Below are 21029 nucleotides of genomic sequence, written 5' to 3'. Positions count from 1 at the left end.
AAGAATCTGACTTCTGGATTAATTCAGAATCTTTTTTTTTTTTTAACTTAAAGAATTACTACTGTAAAATAACTTTAACAGGCACTTGTCACCTGCAGGGAACACTTCACTAAGCTTCAGGGTGACATATTTGTTATAAAAGCTGGTTGTGCAAGTAAGGGGTGTTAGACTTACAGAACTTTTGAAAGCAGTAAGACAAACCAGGACAAAAGCTCAATGTCAGTATGAATCAGCTAAATGCCAAGGCAGTCCCACAAATCCTGGGCATCTGATTTCCCTTCTGGTAGAGAGATAATTTTAGACTGATGTGTCAAATGAGTATTTTAAAGTGAGTTATATCCTGTGTAAGAAATGCATGACTCGTTCTAAATTTATTTGAGTGTTAAGAATTTGGAGTAAAATGGCAAAACTAAAATAGAATCCACAGGGACAGGATTTCACCTTTTATTCTTGTAAAGGGGATATTGATAATAAAAATGCTGATTAGAGAGAAAAGAAAAAAAAAAAAAGAACAACTCTGTCAAAGAGTCCTTTTGAAAGTACTCCCACACGAGCCTGCAATGCAGTTCAATCCTGATGAAGAAGTCAGCTATGACACACTTTGCTTTGCATCCGTAGGCAGTTATGGCCAGATCCTGGGGTAATGTAAATCAGTAGGTCTCTGTTGACTTCAAAGGAACTATTCCAATGTGATTTAAAAAAGAAAAAAAAAAGTCCTCACATTTGTAACCTAACAAGGGAAATAAAGCCTTTACTCCAGTTTTACATGGAATTGCAGAACAGAACCCATACCAGCTTAGCTCTAGCAGTAACTTAAAAGACAGGTACAATGGTAAGGACTTGTTCATTTCCTTGTTTACTAAATAAAGATTCACTTACAAAAGAAGAAGATAATCTTATGTCATTTATGTTTCAGTTCTGGTGCTATGACTTAATTTGAAGGTCTTAAATGCAACACGGTGTTAAACATCTTAAAGTGTAATTCCCACGGCTGTTCTGAAGCGTTCAGTATGACTCTAACAGTAACAATGACTTCAAACCCGCACTTATGAAAGTCCATTTTCTGCAATGATGAAGGAGCAGAACAGAACAGAACAGAAGGAATCCGTTCAGTCAAGGAACTGGTAACCAATGACAGAATTTGTGGGTGCCAGGGGAGGATCAGACAAGACAGAAGGAAAAAATTATTTATGGTAAGGATTGTTGAATGCTGGGATAGCCTTCCTAGAGAGGTGGTTGAGGCCCCATGCCCATCAATGTCCAAGAGACATTTGGACAATGCCTTCAGTAACACGCTTTAACTCTTGGCTAGCCCTGAAGAGGTCAGGCAGTTGGACGCAGTGATATTTGAAGGCCACTTCCAAATGAACTGTTCTATTTTGTTCTGTTTCGCATGTGAAACAGTAACTGTGCATGATCCAAATTTTCTGTATACTGTATTGTACATATCTATATATGCAATAATTACAATATACAAATTTTCTGTATGTTGAAGCCACTCATGAATTGTAGTCAGAAATATTATTTCAGTGCACTGTAAAGCTCCTGGTAAGAAAAAAAAATATAAAGAAAGAAGCACACAATTCCAAAATTGAGGTTTTTCTGACTTTTTGTCACTTACCAGATATCTCCTCTAGGCACTGTTTGGCAGTCTTACTGAATGACAAATCCATTTTAGTAGGACTGGTGCAGGAATCAGAAGGTGGTAAAGAGGTACTGTCATTTTCTGAAAGAGTTCTGAAAAAAAAGCAAGAAGATGGATTATTATCATCTGTCGTACAGGTATGGAAACAAATGCTAGCTACAGCTCCAACTAAAATTATATCACCATATACATCCAAGGTAAAGACATATGGTGAAAAAAACATGAATGTCACATTTTTACTGAATTAGTTTGACTCCAGTTAGACAAATTTGCAATTCTGTCCCTTCAAAAACAACTCAAGAGCTTAAGCTGAGAAGTTTGGAACCATTTTGTTTCCTTACTTTTTCTTTGCAGGAGGAGTCAACCAGATATAGGCAAAATCCATTTAAATCTGTTACGTCACATGGTTAGACATATATAAGCGAAATGAAAACTTCAATTTGATTGCTGAAATACTAAGTGAGAAAGACCATGTGTGAAGAAGATTAGGAAAGAATGGAATGGAAATCTGACTCACATATTTAAATCTATGTGCAGCTTCTTTCAATAATGCTCCTTATATAACTCTGGGGAAATGGAATAATAAAAGTGTTTCCATTTACTTACTAACAAATAGCCCATATTTTCTGTAATGGCATATTACTGTAGATATCACTGGTAAATTATAATGGGTATGCTTTGTGGATACAGTCATTTGCCACTGCATAATGATAAATAGCAAGAATACACCAATACATAGATTATAATATAAAACATAACAATTATTATCTCTTCCTAATGAAGAACTGCAGCATAACTAGATGATCTTCAAGGCCCCTTCCAACCTAAGCTATTCTGTGACTGTGTGATCTCTCCTACCCAGGTACTATTCAATCATGATGACATTAAATAGCAACCTGTACCACATTTGTATACAGTAAAAGAAGGCAACTTAAGATAATACCAGCTACTTTTCAAAATAGAATGCAAAACATTCTTCAGTTACAGATGAATTTTCTCCAGTTTTCCTGACACGAATAAGTCTTCTGATTCCTTAAAAGGCTGGTGAAATATTTATATCTCAAGTTTACAGCACTACATTTATAGCTCAAGCCTTAAAATTCACAACTGTGTTTCTAATGACCATCTAAACTGTCAACACACAAGCATTTAACTTATCACTCAAAATAATTCTATGACAATTTGTTTCATAAAATTACTTTCTTGTTAAAGTTTTCTTCATTGCATCTTGTACAGATTTGTTCAGTAATTCATGGCAGTAATTGAGGGAACAGATACATACATATACAATGGAGGAAGTTTTGTCATGTTGAGATCTGTTGGTTGTAATCCTTTCAGTCGTTTAACTCTAACTTTACTTAGACAGAAACATAATGTAAAACCTGTGCACTCTTTATCTCTTTCTGCACTTTGGAGGTTCAGGAAATAAACAACTGTCTTCTAAAAAACTGTTTTTGCTTCTTGTCTACTATTTCCCTTTTCACACTACTGGAAACACAAATGAAGCACACAGTTCAATGTTAAACATGTCCTACTGACCTTGAGTATGATTTTACGTCTACTGTATGAGAACAATGATTTCAGTAATAAACTGAAATCCCACAGTCCCACCTGCTTTCCTGTCTTCCTTCAAATCATCAGAATGAATGAGGGACACGTCTACTTTCACTGAATGTAACTTTGAGAGATCATGAAAGCTCTGTCTGAGCTTTATGCTGACACAGTGCTGGATCAGCCCAGGACAAAAGGTCTGCCCAAAATCACATCAGAAAAAGACACAATAATGGTAAGGATAATCAAAATGTTCTGCACTCTCTTCATTAATCTCAAAAAACTATGCTTCAAGGACTGGAGACAGAGAAAGGCTGGAGTTAAGAGGAACACTGGAAATGTGCAGGCTTCATTTGGTCTCAACACTAAGGGCCCTCAGCTAGGTGAGAACAGTTCAAGCATTTCTAGCCACATCCATAAATGTACATGTTGTACATATACTTTACATCAGTCCACTTCTGTGTAGAAGTAAAAAAGGATCTTTTTCACCTTCTGACCTTATGGCATAGCATGCCTGATTGTGTAACTGTTCTTTCATCAATCACTGCATTAGCCCACAGAGGAGATGTAAACCCCTCTCTGAATGACCAGAAGCCTTATGTACACTATTTTCTAAGAGAGGATTGAGAGGGTCTATTCTTATTTATTTGCCTTTCTGTAACTAAAAAAAAGATTAATTGATCTGGATTCTCACTGGACAGCAGTATTCAACATTTGCACTTCTCTATCTAGTGAATGGGGAAAAAGGTAAGCACAGAACTTCAATGATCATAACTGCCCTCTGTCAGATAGCATTGTTTGTACAGTCACCAAAGACAAATACATAACTCACTACTGACTATATGGTATATATTTGCTCATGTTAAAAGGGCTGGATTCCCCTACAGACAAAAGAGCACAGACAAGTAAAGAGTGACTTACAGTAGATAAGAAAACTTCAGAATGAGTGCATCTATTCACCTCATATGACAATGAGTAAAAGTTTTCACTTGTGAACAACTCAGGTCAAATCAAACCTTCCAGAGATAAAACAAACAACAATTAAATCACATTTCTGCTCCTCATGGTTTTTTGTTTGTTTGTTTTCCTCATTTTCAAATACCTGATACAGCTATAATCAGGAGATACTAAAAAAAAAAAAAAAAAAAAAAAAACACCACAAGAAGAGATACTTGCAAAGATTCCCATTCCAAATTTTAGAATCTGATTGGTGGGATGAACTACAGCACAAAATTCAGTTTTTGAGATATAAAATAGCATCAAAGTCTAGTCTCAAGCTAAAAATACTGAAGAAGTACTATCACATAACACCAATAATTCAAACATGTTTGATTTAATTTCTAGAAAGAAGACCATAGAAACACAAACCAAATGTAAATGCAATGTGGTTTTCTTAAGTTTGCAGGCAGCCTGAAATAACATATCTAAGAAGCATTAAACATTTCTTTTTATCTTACTTCAGACTTGAAAGTTCAAATATGATGTAAAATAAATTTGATTTGATAGAAAACACATTACAAAGAAACTGCTTTACTGACTTTATTCAGAAATTTAATGTTTAATTTAGTAAAAGCATCAATAATTCTAATTATCTGAAGTGACAATAGAAATCTGACAGAGGACTATGGATTTTGAACAGTTTAAGTTCTGCTTATGTAAGAAAAATAGTTACTTGCCAGTGGAAGCATTGGGCCAAAAAGCACTTGCCCAAGGACTGTGCTTGAATAACCCAAGGAGGAACCTGTGGACAGGGCCTCACCAACATGCCTTTCTCTAACAGGCCTCCATCTGTCTTGCCAACAGCCAGCGCTTCCACAGCAGCCCTGCCTTTGGTGCATGATGGCCAAGGCCCTGTCTTTTTTCTGGAGTTGAGTTTAGACCCACGTGGGTTTAAGGTGGTCTAGAGGGGAAAGACTTCCAAGCAAAACTATGAAGCTCCTGGGGGACAATGAGGTCCAGGTATGGACAGGGCACCTGAAACATCAAGTTTGTTTTGCTCAAAGCCAATCACAAGGTGTGATACTTTGGACTACTCATGTAGATGCCTCTTTGTTTAGTTCAGTCATCTTAGTTTATAGAAACAAAACAAAAACCAAAACAAACCAAAAAACAAACAAGCAGACAAAAACCAAACCAAACAAAAGCAAAAAAAAAAAAAAAAAAAAAGAGAAGAAAAGAAAAGAAAAAAAAAAGAAAGGTGAAATTGTGAGAGTTGCCTTTCCCTGTTTTCCTGGCTGTTACTTCTTTCTGTGGGTTGTATTAATCCTATGAACGACTCAAATGACCTCTGCAGTACTGCAACACAGATCATTCTCTGGGCAAACAAGCAGTAAATAAAATATATGTTCATTACCTTAGACATGGATCTTAATGAATGGACCTCTATCCTCTACCTGTTTGTGGCCTTTAAAAAATAATACTTGCATCTCTCTTGTCATCAAGGAAGCTGAAAAGATTTTCAGTTTTTCAAAGCACCCTGTTGACATTTCTTCCAATGCTGTGCATCTGCAGTTTAGGTTCATTTAAGCGGCCGTCATGAAATCAAGACAATCTGCTTTCCATTTTAATCATGGGAATCAGAATAAGTTTATCCCCAACTCACTGAAATACGTGTTACCTATTTGTAAGAGATTAAGACATGCTTAATTGGACAAAATCTGTTCTCAATCACACCTGCACAAGCTCATTCAGTTTGATTAAAATGATTGTGTACAAAAGTGATTAAGAACAGAATTTGAAACACTACTTAATAATCTGCCTTTAACACAGTCAGTAATTTCCCATCTCTAACAAAATATCCAACTGTTGATAAACGCAGATAACATCAAAGATTTGTTTGGTTATTGCTCGACATTTCACACGATACCAGATGAACATGCTGCTTTTTTGTTTTCCCCCAACAGCTCTCTGAGGTGCAGCTGTCTTGAATGTGTATTGCTGTCAGTGTAACAGACTGGCAGGACCACATCTGGAATATGAGTAGTTTGATCACCCATGTTCAAGACATGTGAGTTAAATTGGGAACAGCTGCAGAGAACGGCTACTTGGATGATCATGGGAAGGAAGAAACTCTTACAGGAAACAAGAGATGACTTGGTTTAGCCTTACAAAAGACAAGAATGGAGAAAGGCTTATTCTCTGACGCATTTAAAAAGAGTGATAACAAATTCAAGAGAAGGAAAACAATTTTTTAAGCTAAAGGATAATATGAACAAAATAATAAATTGAGGCATTCTCATTGTGTTCTACCCTCCTTCCTACCTTTGAAGTCAACTCCTCTACACTGGAAACTTTTTTTGCACAATTACTTGAAAATCAAGCATGAGAAAGTCTGAGGATTTTTCTAAACTCTAATGTTGCATGGCAATGTTTAGTGCTACCTATGACTGAGAAATATTGGTAGTGACTGTTGCTTTAATTTCAGAGCAGTAGTGTAAATTAGTGTAAATAATAGACATCAACAAAGCACTGCGGTATAAATTTGAGTCATATTTTTAAGAGTTGCAATATGCTTATCAGCACAATCTATTATTAACAAACACAACTGATAAAACATCCTTTACTAAAAATTTAATTTCAACTCCACAATGAATGACTTCAAGTCACTAAAAGTGGACACAAATATGGTTTCTACAAGCCCTGCAGGTGCTGTGTTTTCATGATCCTTAAAGAGTAGTTTAATTATTTCCTTAAGCTGGCACAAAAACATCCTGAAGAAGCAGCTGGAATTGAATTTCACTGTGCCTCCAGAGGTGCAACCAGATTAAATTCTCCTGTCCATCTGTCATAGCTCTGCAGTTCCTATGTGCCCTTGAAGCTATGGTCTAGTAATACAATTGTTTCAATTATCATATAGGAAAGGAGATGGGAAGATTTTAGTACCTGGTAACGTTTCTTTACTATATTTACTTTCTCTGCCTCTGTACAGTGAACACTTTAATCCTCTCCAAATTATAATTTAGATCAGAAAGATGGTCTAGAAGCCATCTCATTCAGTGTTCTGCTCAAAACAGATCCAGTTGCACGAAGATGCTCAGTGCTTCATTTGGTTAAGCCCTTTCTGAGGACAACGCTTCCACAGCCTCTCTGGGCAACCTGATAAAGAGTGTCACTGCCTGCATGGTGAAAATGTTTTTCTAAGATTGAATAGGTGTTTCCCCCGCTGTAACTTGCATGCTACCTCTCATTCTATCATCCCGCATTTTGAAGAAGAGTCTGTCTCCATCTTCTCTATATTAGGTTGCTGAAATCATCAGCTTCTTCCTCTTGATATTGAAATAGCAACTCTGAGTGGTCTCAATTCAGACAGTACTGAAGGTTCTTTCAGATGCATCCATCATTAACTGACACATTTACCTAAAGAATGACATTTAATCAATTCACAACAGGATGGTGAGCAGTCGGCTAATTCTCTTCAGCAGCTTCTAAACTTTCAGAATTTTAGGCACTAAATACTTTCTGAGCACTGCAGCCTCTGGGATTTGGGCACTTCAAATTCTATATTCTAAACATATGAAAGAGACCCCCTAAGTTCCTGCAGCAGTGACTACGGGAATCAATAAAATAAACTAAGTGACAGTTCACGTGATACAACTTGATGCTCTACTGAAAAATTGCTTTAGTATTATAGCAAGTCCACAGCAAATGTTAATTGCCATCATTTCACATACTTCTTGTGGGTTTGGGATGATTTATGTCAACTAAGCATTCATATTATGGAGTAAGCTAATATTTGCGTTACTATTGGGACTGTTCTGTTTTCCATTTTATCGAAACAAAATAATCTTGCATAATTTGGCAACATAAAGCAATAATTGCATACAATAGGCACTTGTCTCTCCAAGAAAATGTTTGGAAGTACCAGTTATATTACATTTCTGAGTAATATATTTGAAAGCTAAGAACTCCTAATACTGAGCAATTAAGCTGTTGTTATCCTGTTAGATTTTAGGAGAAAGATCCAGACGTTATTTTCATTTTTGTGTCTTCCTTCCCTGTTTTCAGCATAATGTAGTAAGTACTAAACTTCTGTATTACTCTTCTCCGACTGAAATTTAAGCAATACTAGGAAGATAACTAAGTTCTACAGCCAGTTTTGATATGAGTCCAAGGGATTCTGGCAGATGGTATAATTTCCATTTTCCTCTAATTCTGTCTGCATGGAAGAATGTGTAATTTAAAGCAGGGGCTGGTTTACTTCAAAAAATTATACAGTCTCTTACACCCTCCTTTGAGCTGTTTTTCCTGCTGCATCTTTCTTATCAAGCTTTCTGGCAACCAAATTACACTTCCTTCAAGCCTGTCTTAAATCCATCGGACCCTGCAGGCAAGTTCAGGGAGGACATTAAAGGGGATGTAAATAACACATTTACAACTGCATTTGAAAATAAATAATTACTTTCTGATGAGGATGGAAGAATTTAAATTACATCCATTTAGATTATGTCAATTGCAGTTTTTACTGTTGCTAATCTTTGAAAAGAAGTAATAATCCTGTAAGAATTTCCATGCCATGGTGTTTAAGAGGCATAAATACAATGTGGTATCAGATAGCGACCAAGCACGAAGAGTGCAAAGCTGAACAGTGTAATGTATCATTTCACCACCTGCTAGTGAAACAGCCTATTCTATCCGCTGCCCATTAACAGTGAAAATGTTCTACTTGAAGCCATGAGCGCTGATAACTCTTACAGTATTCAGAACTCACACTGGTCTCAAAGAAACTCTTTCGAGTAATTCCTTTTACTCACAAATCTACACTAATATCCTCAGAGCTAATAACCGATCACTGCCAAATATATGGCATCCACAGATGTCAGCGATAAACCAGAAAAAGCACTTGTCTGTTTAGCCTTGTGTTAATAGCCCATACTAACTACAGTAGTGTTTTGCAGTTGGAAGAATTCTGCAGTTTTCTGGATAAAATGCATAATATTTTTTATTAATTTATTTTGAAACTTTTTACAAGGACTACAATAGATGTTCACTGAGCCTCGACATTCTTTCTAGCTGTAAAAAAGCCTGGTAGTCTGAATGGTAACTACTGTTTATTACCTCACTGATTTATAAAGCTGTTCCGGTTGCTAACAGGCATACCTGAAAATTCCAGGTATAAATTGTTGACACCACTCAAAAAACATTTATGTTTAAAAGCAATAAAATGTAAATATAGTACCCTTCCTTAGTGTACACTTCCACTTGCTGTTTGTCCTCAAAAATAAATCTGCTGACTTCGGAAATATGACTATTTTATCCTTGGTTATATTTATATTCCTCTGTGAAATCATCGTGTACTATTACAAAGCCCTTGAGAGTTGTAAGGAATGCAGTTACTGTGCATTTGTGGGTCAGATTCGGCTTTTGGTTAGAGATACACATTGAAAAAAACCTCATTAATGTTGGCCTATTACCCTGGGCTCATGGCATTCTGAGATCAGAGCTTGGCTCGAAGAAATTTATTTTCATGTGAGATTTAACTTCAAATAGAGTCTCCTTTACTGCTTATTTGAAGCAAACAGAAGATTATTAATACAAAATTTTGCTGGAAGATGCATGCTTATATCATCCTTTAGAATTCCAAATGCATTTTTCATCATGATGAAGCTTAAAAGAGCGATAAGGTTTCTCCATCATGCAATGAAATGGCATCAATCTGTGGCAACATTGCCATTAAGTAACAAAAGCATCTGAAAGCAAAACATAGCCTCATTTTCTCTCTCCTTATCTATGCAGTCTAACACATATGTGGGCCATCTTATGTACCACCCTGCAAGCGGCTGTCTCACTGCAAATATTCCAGCCAGCTATACTGAAACATTGCATATTTAGTACACTCAGTAATACATTTAATTGAAACTCAGGAGGCTACCCGCTGCATACTAGAATAAATGTATCTTATATAATGCCTTTTGCCCTTCCCATGTGATTTTCAGAACTGCTTTTGTTCAGAATTAACTTAAACAGTTTATCACTCATCCAGATTGGTTTTGAAGCTAAGTTTAGTTGTATGTAATGATATATATACTCCCTTAGAGCCTACTTCAGCATCTCTTTATTCTTTCGCCAAGATTATCTACGACAATACTCACTAACAAAAACTGCCAGTATATTTTGTTTAATAACATATTTGTCATTTTATCAGATGTTAAATTTACCCACAATTGTAGCTGAAGCTCTCCAATAGCTGACATCTGAAATCATTACTCAAAGCTGCTTGCCAGTCTTTCTACACTTACTCTGTCTTCTGCTTTGTATAACAATGAAATCTCTCAGTTTCCTTCGGTTGTTCTACTACATAGCAAGATAAATTCAGACACAGAACAATACATTTAACTGCTCATTCCCCTATTCCAGAGCCTTGGCCAGCAGAAGATCATACACCACTAAAAATTAACTGCCTCTAAGGAGTTAATTTATATCTAGTTCACATATAAAAACTAACAGCCAGCAACCTTTACTCTCTGCCCAAAATACTGAAATGCTTTCGAACACTTGCAAAAGTTTGTATATGATTTTTCTTCTAATATCCTACAAGTGCTGTCACGTACTCTGAGAATGTCAGCAATTTATTTTAGGATTCTTTTAGAAAATGGTGTATTTTAAGCAAACATTACCAGATATCAGCAAATAAATGTTGAGGTTCTTAAACTGCACACAGGAATATTTTCACTGGAAGCCTGACTCAGCCATGACCTTTCAAAAACAGAGCAGACTTATAACGTGCCTTGGATTTCCAATCAAAATATCCCAAATTTTAAATGGCAAATATCCGTGATGGAGAGCTTTCATATAAAGTAGAGAATCAGTGTTCCGGGGGGAAATTTTTTTGTGAAGCAGTATTACTTAAAACATAATATCAGAAAAGCATGTGTGATGCTGTGACAGCATGTGGAAGCTGGGAGATAAGAAACATGACAGTGTGACAGCTCACCATGTATCTCCATTTTAGCTCTCTCTTTTCTGAATGGTAACACAAAACCAATTTTCCCGTGTGACCTTACCTATAAATGAAAGGAGCTACTGTGGCAGTGTTGGGGTGGCTGTATTGCTGTTGCTGAGGAAGTTGGACAACACCATTCCCTGTGCTTTGGCCGCTGCTTGTTGCTGTGCCAGACAGAGCTGTGGAGGGCCCCGGGGTGAGAGCAGTGTTTGGTTCTTTCACTTCAGAAAAAGCAAGCCCGCAGGAAGGAGAAGCCTTCTCATTAAGTTGGGACTTAGGTGTTGACTGGGACTGGTTTCCTTTTGTAGTCCTCAGCTTCTCAGCCTCCTTACTTCCCGCACAAGCAGATGAAGCATTTTGCTTTGCTGTTGGCACCTTTGATCCAGGTTTTGGGATCCCACTAGAAGATGGTATTAAACTTTCCTTCTTGGCTGTTGCTGTCTTGCTTCCCTTTGGGATTAAGCTTGCAATTTTTGAGCTCTTCTTTGTAGATGTTTCAGTGACCTGGTCCTTCTCTTCCTTGACAGTTTTCTCAGTGCAAACTTTATTTTTGTCCCTGTTCTTTTCCTCTTTGTCCTTTGGCTGTAGCAAAGACTTTTTATTGCTGAGATTTTTGCTTCCAGCTTTCGGAGGAGTTAACTTCGGTGATACTTTAGGACTGCTACTCGTGGAACCGCCGCTGTTCACCCCACCACTTAGCACATCCACCTCACCACACTCTGAAAAGGTGTCGTCCTCTCTCCCGCTATCACTGGGTCCTGAGCTCAGTGACAAAGGGGGTCTCAGAGCAGTCCTAGCATTAACCAGCTTGAATTTTTCCAGCATAGATTTTTGTCCAGATGAAGGGGGCTTCACACCTTCAGAAGGAGGTGGCTTAAGCCTGTCTGAGGATGGAGTAGGGGAGGTTGCGGGACTGGGCTGCTTCACGGACAGCATGGTCGAGGTCGCGCTGTGTTTGACATTCATGGATTTGCTGCGCCAAGGCTTGCTGGCACTTGGAGAGGGTATGGCAGAGACCTGCTGCTGCCCAGTGCTGGTGGGATGCTGCACGTTTCCATTCATGCCTGCAGATGGCTGAGGGCCTTTTGGTGAGTCTGCTTCAAAAACAGAAAGAATGACAATGGTATGATTATCCTCTCACCTCCTGCCAAAAGGTAACAGCATATCCCCCCAGCATAAAAAACAGTCACCTATAAACTTTCACAAATCGAGGTAAAAGTGATTTCTAATAAATACATTTTACAAGTGCACAGAGAATGCAAGAATATATGATCAAAAATGCCTTCTTTCCCCACCCTTGTGGTGTTGTGTAATGCTTCCCTCTATGAGCTCAAGCGTGCCTGAAGATGCCTGACTTGTAACCATCTCATTATACAAATTAAACCTTCCAATATAAAGATTTTATCTTTAATAAGTCATTAAGAAAAAATATCCAATCTGTTACTAATAATGAAAAAATCTGAAAGACCGAAGGAAAAAAAGAATGCTACAACATTGGAAGAAAATAATAACAACAACAACAACAAAAACAGAGAAAGATGACATTTTTGGTGTTTATCTAAATATATATATATATCATAGAATCACAGAATTGCTCAGGTTGGAAAAGACCTTAAAGATCATTGAGTCCAACCACAACCTAACCATACTACCCTAACCAACATCCCTCCGCTAAATCATGTCCCTGAGCACCACATCTAAATGGTTTTTAAACACATCCAGAGATGGTGACTCAACCACCTCCCTGAGGAGCCTATTCCAGTGCTTAACAACCCTTTCTGTAAAGAAGTTTTTCCTGATATCCAACCTAAACTTAGCCTGGTGCAACTTGAGGCCATTTCCCCTCATCCTGTCACCGGTGAGAAGAGACCAGCCCCACTCTCGCTGCAATCACCTTTCAGGTATTGGAAAGAGAGCAATAAGGTCTCCCCTCAGCGTCCTTTTCCCCAGACTAAACAGTCCCAGTTCCTTCAGTTTCTCCTCACAGGGCATATTCTCCAAGCCCTTCACAAGCCTTGTTGCCGTTCTTTGGACCTGCTCCAGCACCTCAATGTCCTTTCCGTACTGAGGTGCCCAAAACTGAACACAGTACTCGAGGTGAGGCCTCACCAGTGCTGAGTCCAGGGCAGGATTACCTCCCTAGTCCTACACACCTTAAGCTGAGACTACAAAACATATAATAGAAATGTAGTTCATACAGTAGAAAAACTATGCTTGATGTTTCACTTACACAAGAGGACAAAGTTATACCCTGTGGCTCCCCTGTCTAAATAATACAGCAGATGAGGACAGAAAGGACATATCTGCCTTCAGCACAGGGTTTGAAGTTGTGTGCAATTTCCATTTTTTTCAGTCTCATCCCTTAGGCCAGAGTATGGATTAGACTACCCACCTAGAAATCTTAAGGTCAATAATAATACAGGAAAAGGGTGATTTTGAGCATCTTGGGAGAAGAACTGCTTTTTCTTTAACAAATAGAATGCACACATAACAAAATCTACTGATCTAAATAGAATGTAAAAAAAAAAAAAAATTGGTTTAAAAATAAGTAAATAAAAATCCAAACAAAATTAACACAATAGAAATGTAACAGCCCCTACTTGATTAACACTATTACCAATTGCACTCCAGTAATCCAATCACTTCCACCTTCCATAGATGTCTTAAATGCCATCTGCCTTGAGTATTTTATGTGCCTTCAGCCCAATATGCAAAATCCACAGCGTTAAATGAATTGCACAGAAGTTTTTGAGAATATTTTGAATGCTGCATCCAGTTTGTTGGCAATAAAACATTAACTCTGAGAAGCCTCAGAGCATTTTCTGGGAGAGGTGAGGTGATGGATTATTTCCCCAGCTCCAGGCAGCACCACACATACAGAGCTTGTGTGTCTCTGTTGCAGTTTCCCACTGCATGACCAAGGCAGGAACTGTGGCTGGGCCCCTGCTATTTTCTGGTGAGCATCAGATCCTGGAACAGAGCCTCGGGCGAACAACAGCTGTTACATATTAATACAGCCTTCAGGCTTCCTTAATTTATATCAGTGATCAGCCCTATGGCTGATAGCCTAGGACTGGGTGTGCATGAGGACCTCCTTGCACATATGCGTTGCCTTCCACTAAACATGCCTTCATTACACAGGAGGATTGGGGTCTTTAGCTATCCCAGTGGTACTGCAGTTGAAAATTCACGTAAAGTATGTGCAAAATTAATGAAGAATAGATGTAACAGTCTGCACACAGCAGGATGTCATTGCATTTTCTTGAATTAATTCTGTTATACTTGTATGGCTTCGGGCTGTTAGTTTTACCGAAAAAGAAAGTGCCGTGATTATAAGGAAGAGTACAAGCCTTGCCATATTTCCTGCTATATAATATTGAACTAATGGGAAAAAAATTGTAAAAAGAGAAGTATTCACTGTTTCACCACCAGCTTGTTCTGCCACATACGTAATGCACACAGATTCCAGAACCACTGATTTTTATTTGATCCCTATGTCACAGACCATAAACAGCATCAAAAGGTACAAACAGAGAACTTGCCTTGAATATTAAATCTAAAGTTTCCACTGCACACGATTAAGAAATAGGAAGAATTTGCATGTATGATTAAAGATGTGGAATAGAAAGATTTATCCCCTCCTAGTCCAAATGAATGACTTGATGCTGCACATCCTTCACTGCTTTCTGAGCAATCAGCTTTAGCTCTAGCTGCTCATTATAAGAAATCTGTCCCCACCTTGTGGTGCTTTTGATATTACAAACTATGACAAAGATTTCATATTTATACAAACTAAATTTTACAAGGAGATGGGCTTCTGTATAGGGTCCCTTTCCTTTCTTATTGAAAGGCATAGTCATCTTCTGGTGAAAACAATCCTGCATTCTGCCCGAGACCTCTGTGCTCCAGGGCTCAGCCCAATCTCCTTTGGGAAAGCAGAACTTCAGCCCCTTAGGTGTGCACTGCAGAAAGTGAAATTGGCTCCAGAAGCCAATATACAATCATTTTCCTCTGCTTTCTCATCAATGACCTTTGCTGTATTTTGTGCTCGTGGAGAAGACGAGCTCTGAGACAACAGCTCCCATCTGCAGCATAACGAGGCAGTGATTTTCCAGATATACCGGAGCAGGCACAGAGTTTCCAGCAGGCTTATTAATACTGCTATGCCATGTACCCAGATCAGAGCGCTCAGTGTTAGTCACTCACACCAGAAAGGTAAACAGAAAATGGAATAGCTGTAAAGGATAGCTGTAAGGATGCCTGACGGAATGGGAGCTCTGTCCAGTGAGTTCAGCCAGTTCAGCCATCACATTCCAAACAGAGAAAGCAGCCACCCCTTATCAGAACAGGAAGATAACACCATCAGGGATCACTGGCAGCATACATGCACCAGAGCAGACATTAACAAATAGTCAGTGGGTGCACATACTGGCCACAGAATAATGATCTGCAGCCATCAGAAAATGGGGATCTAGAGCAGCATTTCCCAGAGTCTTTATGAATAAAATAACCAGAAAGCATTGAAATTGACTTAGGACAGTATATAAACAACATTTTATGTTGTAAAGGTAGGCAATTATCTCGGTGACATAAAGGTCCTTATTAGTATTCAGAGACAGTGTTCCTAAGCTCTGAAGTGTAAATATCTGTGGTTTTTTTTTTTTTTTAATATTAAATGTGCCTTGAATTATTTTGTTGTTATTCTCAAAATGCCATGCCTTATTACCTATGTGGGCCATGAGTTTATTCAAAGAGTTTCATTTTCACAGTTTCCTTTTCCTCTGCATTTTACTAAATACAAAGGAGATAGACGTGGTGTCACCTGAACAACTTCTTTGGAACCCATCCAAAAGCTGTAAAGTCCAGGGCAAGAAAAAGACTCAAAGCTCCATTCCAAGTTTCTGCACATGGCATCTTTATCATTTTGGTGCATCTTTTTTTTGTTGTTGTTGTTTTTCCCTGATTTAATCACTGTAACATAATGTTACCTGTATCATGGCAATGCATTATGTCCATGGGTGAAAACTGGACTGTTCTGAATGAGCAGCAAAACTGCTTTCACAAAAGGGGACTTTGGCTTTCATATGGTATAAACTACGTACTAAGCAACAGTCAGAAGAGATAACGTTAAATAACCTACTAAGTAATGACACATTACATAGCAGACACCAATCTCATCTTATTTTGGACCACTTTAACTCTCCTTTATGTCTATGCCTGTGTATCCCCTCCTTACTGTGATTGAGCTGAAAGCTGTGTAATACGAGAACAAATTTCAAGTATTACTTATAATTGGATCAAAAAACCCTTATGCTGTATATCTTTTCTAAGATCTCTTTATAGCATGTACAGGAAGTTGTAAAAAAAAAAAGCAGCAAAAAAAAAAACCAACAAAAAACAATATCAAAAGTGGTCTGACCTTGAAGAGGTTTATATGTCCCCAGTTCTGTTACCTATTTGCACAATGCAAGTCATCCCCTTTTCTGCTTCAGTTTATGCAGCACTAATGAAGAATCACCAGTTATTCGCTATACGATTAAAGTCTCAGAAATTAGTGTATGTTGACTGTATGTCCATTATAACCTGTTAAAGTTGTCTTGCTGCAAGCATCTAGATTAGAAGCAAAAATTAAAATACCAGGCTTACTGTGTGTGCTGGAATGTAAGGAAAGGTAATTTTTTTGAGGTATAGTGCCACATTTTTTTTAAAGAGACATTTGTTATTATCAGTACTGCTACTGTGAGGGTTCAGGTTTGTCTCAGAAAAAATTCTTCAGAAACACAGAACATTCTCAAGTACTCAAAAGATTAAGAACACTTGGAAGTCTTGCTGTAATATTTTTTTTTTAAATAGCATTATAATAATTTTATTTTTTAAACAGCACGCTACAACTGCTTTTCTACTTAGGCAAAGAAGAAGTTTAGTCAACTGAAATAGAGATTCCCATGTGTTATTTTAGGGTATTACAAAAGAAAAAAACAACAGATAGCTATCCTTGCATTTGCAGCAGTCTCTAGCATTGTGTTTATACACACATTGTAAAACTTGTATTCAGCTTATATTTGCATGAAAAATCAATGTTCCTCCAACCATTTTTCTCTGTTTTGTTTTTCCAAGGGAATAAAAAAAAGCAGATAGAAACATCTAAAATGCAATACTTAATTTAGTTATGCAACATTATATTTTCTATATCCTGTAAAAAGAACTGGATGGTTGTATACAAACAAAACCATCCTTATCTTCTTGCTAGTGATGACTTCACTAAAAACCTCATCAAGGTTCTCATCCCCTGCTGCGAAGAAATGAGTAAGCAAAGAAATCCATCATGCAAAAAGCCATGTAAATGTGCAATGCTATGTAAACCTTAGCAGTTCAAAGACAGTTTGCAACTAATGAACCAAGAGCAATCATAGCGACAAGCATGCCATACCTTGAATCATTTCACACTTTCACATATTTCAATAGAAAACTTATGTCAATATTACAAAGTAATTCTAAAACCTGAACTGATGTACATACCTTCACTCAAGCAGCCACCTCTCCTACTCCATAACTTCACTATCGTATTTTTGATCTATACAGTGTCTGCTCAGTTTATTCTCTGATCTCTTTGTAGTTTTAGTCCGTGTGTCTTGCCATAAACAAGTCCTTCATAAAATAAATTGTGCTACAGAACTATCTAAAACATTCAACTCTGATAGTAAAAATAAAAAAGTAACTATTGAAAGGATGGTTTTATATCTTCAGATACAGCTAGGGGCAAACTGTGTTCATCAGAATTTTATAAAAAAAAATCTGGATAGCTGCCTGTTGCTTGGATGAAGAACATTCACTGCATACTTGTTCCTCCCACAGACCCCAACGATGCAAATGGGTACTATGTATATTGTATCATTTTCAACTGTATTCTAACCCAGAGATATGAATAAAATGTTGTTCATTACACAGAGGGAGAAAGAAGGGGAGGACTGGATTAGTTATACAACTCAGAAGGCTGAATTTTTACATTATTATTTCTAAGATAAAGCCTGAAGAGGCACATTTTCCAGGAAAACAACATCAGAGGACTGATGAAATGGAAGGACCAAGGGAATTTTGTTTGCAAAAGACAGTCATGCTTAAAGAAGGCAGTAAAAAAATGACCACTGAATTCAAATCCCTGCAAAATTTTGTTACATTTGACCTAATTTCCAATTCTCTGTTCAGTCTGATATATACACTAGGTAGGGTCCTGAAACAATAGACGTGATATTCTCATGTAAATATAACATTCACCTCCTTTAGACACTCAGATGCGAAGTTCTCATGAAAAACATGGCAGTCTTCCTATGGGTATGAGTGGACTTGAACACAGACCAAGATTATAGGCAAGCAATATTGATTTATTTTTCCTTCAGAAGTATAATTCAAGGATTTTTCCATCAAAGAGGGATGAAATACCACAGTAACATCTTGAAAAGTTTCCAATCTTAAATTTTACCCCAACTCAATCACAAGTCCTATTTCAGAGAGCTGTCTCCATAGTGCTTCCTCAACAAGACTAAGTATTATATTTATTTCTTTAATCCTTGTGGATAGGTGCTATTTTTTTCCCATTGTGTATTACTTCTGTAGAGTAAGTTGACTAACTTTAATCACTTACCTTTTTCATTTCCGTTTGCATATTGTGGAGGCTTGTTTTTGTCAATGCTGTTAAAGCTCTGGCTTCTCCGATTTAAATTGGAAGCTCCCTGAACTTTGGTACTGCTGCCTGCAGCTGGCACTCTTGAGGGTCCAGGAAGCCTAGAATTACAATCAGAAACTGGTTCATTGTATGCAATGTGACATATAGAAGAGGTGGTATGCAAATATCAGACCAGAACTCAAAACCAATGATTTTATGTAAGCAACAATAAACAAGAGGATTCAAATTGGGTAGACTAAACAAATGAAAATAAAAGCTTATCTTTATGCACACAGAAGAGAAAAAAGATGCTTTCTAGATTCACAAGACATGTAAGAAGATGCTTTGCATTTGCCATTAACATTGCTAAAACAGATTCACTTTAACAGTGAAAGCGCAGCATCAACTTGTATTTAAATAAGTTACTTTTGAAGAGTAACTTTTATGGAAATTGATTAAAGCACAAAGATATATAACTGAGACATATTTCATTTCTCTAACTGTACTCAGTACTCCATGGCTGCGTTTAACATAAAAGCTGGTATTTTAGTTTTCTTATTTGGTTGTTTTCAAGAAGGGTATTGTCTTTAGCAATTCTACCTCTTCAGACTTGTGAGATTATAATTTCAAACAAGAGTATTGAAAATAAACACTTTGCCTTCATGCTACAGAAAAATGTATGCTGTTTTGATACAAATATACCATGTAGGTTATTTGTTAGTTTGTTTGTTTAGTTAGCTTGTTTGTTAGTGTTTGCTGCCACCATCTGAACCATACAGGGTGGTTATGCAAAGGAAAAAAATGCAGACTGATATCCCCAGCAAGTAAGTGTAAGCCCACACTGCTTCCTGTATGAATCTGCTCTTTGATGAAAGATTCTTTAACACATCCTTGCATCAAACTTTCTGCAGCATCTTTGCGGGTCACTCTACTTCTTTCCACTTTGGTTCTCTGACAGACAAAATGAAACACTTAAATTGGAAAGACACTTTTTCCATAGGAGAGGAATATCTATCTTGTGTTTTTCATTTAGTGCAATGATATGATGATTTTAATAATGTCAATGCAAATTATGTCAGAGGTATTGAATTATGTTACACTATATGATGAAACAACAGCATGAGAAGGGAGAAAAACATCACATTACCATGAATTACAAACTGCTAGATTTTTTCTAGACTTTTTATGTTGACTACGCTAGTATAACAGAAAGGTTCAAATTTTGTTTTCATGAGCAGACACGTGTAAACAGCTCCATGTTGTCTTCCTTTACCAATTTAAGCCTCAGAGAGCTAATCCATCCGTTATTTTTATGGCTCCTCCTGGCCCCCAGCCTGTCCTGCTTGTCTGTGCCAAGCCCGCAGCAGACTGTCTCTGCTCTGCAGCTGTAAACGTGCTAACCTTTACTGTGACCCATGAATTCTAGTGATCTTCTGCTCCCTGAAGAATGCACTAAAACAAACTTAAAAATCCATTTGCTCCTTCTCATTACCCTAATTTGACAGGCAGTGAGAGCCCCGAGATCGTTTGTCAAAGGTAATGAAAAAAGCAATGAAAAGGCATGTGCAACACTGGAAACTCATCTGTTCTGTTTAAATATGAAATACTTATGCATATATTCTGCATGCCAGAATTCGAGAACTTGCCACAGTAAGCACATTATACATGAGGTCATTTGCTCTACACACTTTCCAGTTTACCTCATTTGCTGTCTCTTTTAATTGAATTCGGGTTTTAAATTGCTCTTGCAGAATCATGTTAAGCAGCTAAGGAAATGCAAAGAGGAGAATAACAAATAAGGGACGAGTCACATACCTCTGAACAGGCTTCGGAAACACTGCCACAGATTTAAAGTATTAGACATTAAACTGTTAACCCCGACATGTTGAATGAGGACAAGACAGGAGCATCAGCAGTAAGGAAAACGGAAGACCTATAAATGCAGGTGCAAAGCAACTGGACCGTGGTATAGCTCACTTCAAGCTATCGCCAGCAACTCAAATTGTGTTAGTGCACTATGCTGCAAAATGAAATCTTTATTGTAGATTATGCAACTTATAGTTCATTGTTCTCACCAATGAACTGTCCAGCAAAAGTACGATTAATGAACACATTAATTGCGCGCCACAAAAAAAGAGTAAGCTTTAGATCTCAGCTTCCTTCTTCTGCAACCCGGCTTGTAGATTTTAGTGCTCGTGGTGCTCATAGTACTATAAGTACAGGTGAGATCA

General features: G+C 37.5%; 1 protein-coding gene across 19 annotated transcripts in view; it reads right to left on the bottom strand.

The window, feature by feature from the left end:
* The window catches only part of NAV3 (neuron navigator 3), a 527932-nt gene that overhangs the window by 111780 nt on the left and 395123 nt on the right, over positions 1-21029 (bottom strand). For 14 of the 19 annotated variants that reach the window (XM_015281870.4, XM_040695865.2, XM_015281843.3 and 11 more), the window contains 3 exons: positions 18778-18917; positions 11197-12232; positions 1622-1737 (listed from right to left, as the gene is read on the bottom strand). In XM_015281870.4, the coding sequence (XP_015137356.1) occupies positions 1622-1737; positions 11197-12232; positions 18778-18917 (1292 nt within the window). The remainder of the gene's footprint in view (positions 1-1621; positions 1738-11196; positions 12233-18777; positions 18918-21029) is intronic. The other 5 variants (XM_015281849.3, XM_015281857.3, XM_015281902.3 and 2 more) reach the window with 1 other exon arrangement.

Source organism: Gallus gallus, chromosome 1 (assembly GCF_016699485.2).
Source record: "Gallus gallus isolate bGalGal1 chromosome 1, bGalGal1.mat.broiler.GRCg7b, whole genome shotgun sequence".
In the NCBI taxonomy this organism is placed as follows: domain Eukaryota; kingdom Metazoa; phylum Chordata; class Aves; order Galliformes; family Phasianidae; genus Gallus; species Gallus gallus.
The sequence above is the reverse complement of the archived record's forward strand: the minus strand, read 5'-3'. Positions and strand labels throughout refer to the sequence as shown.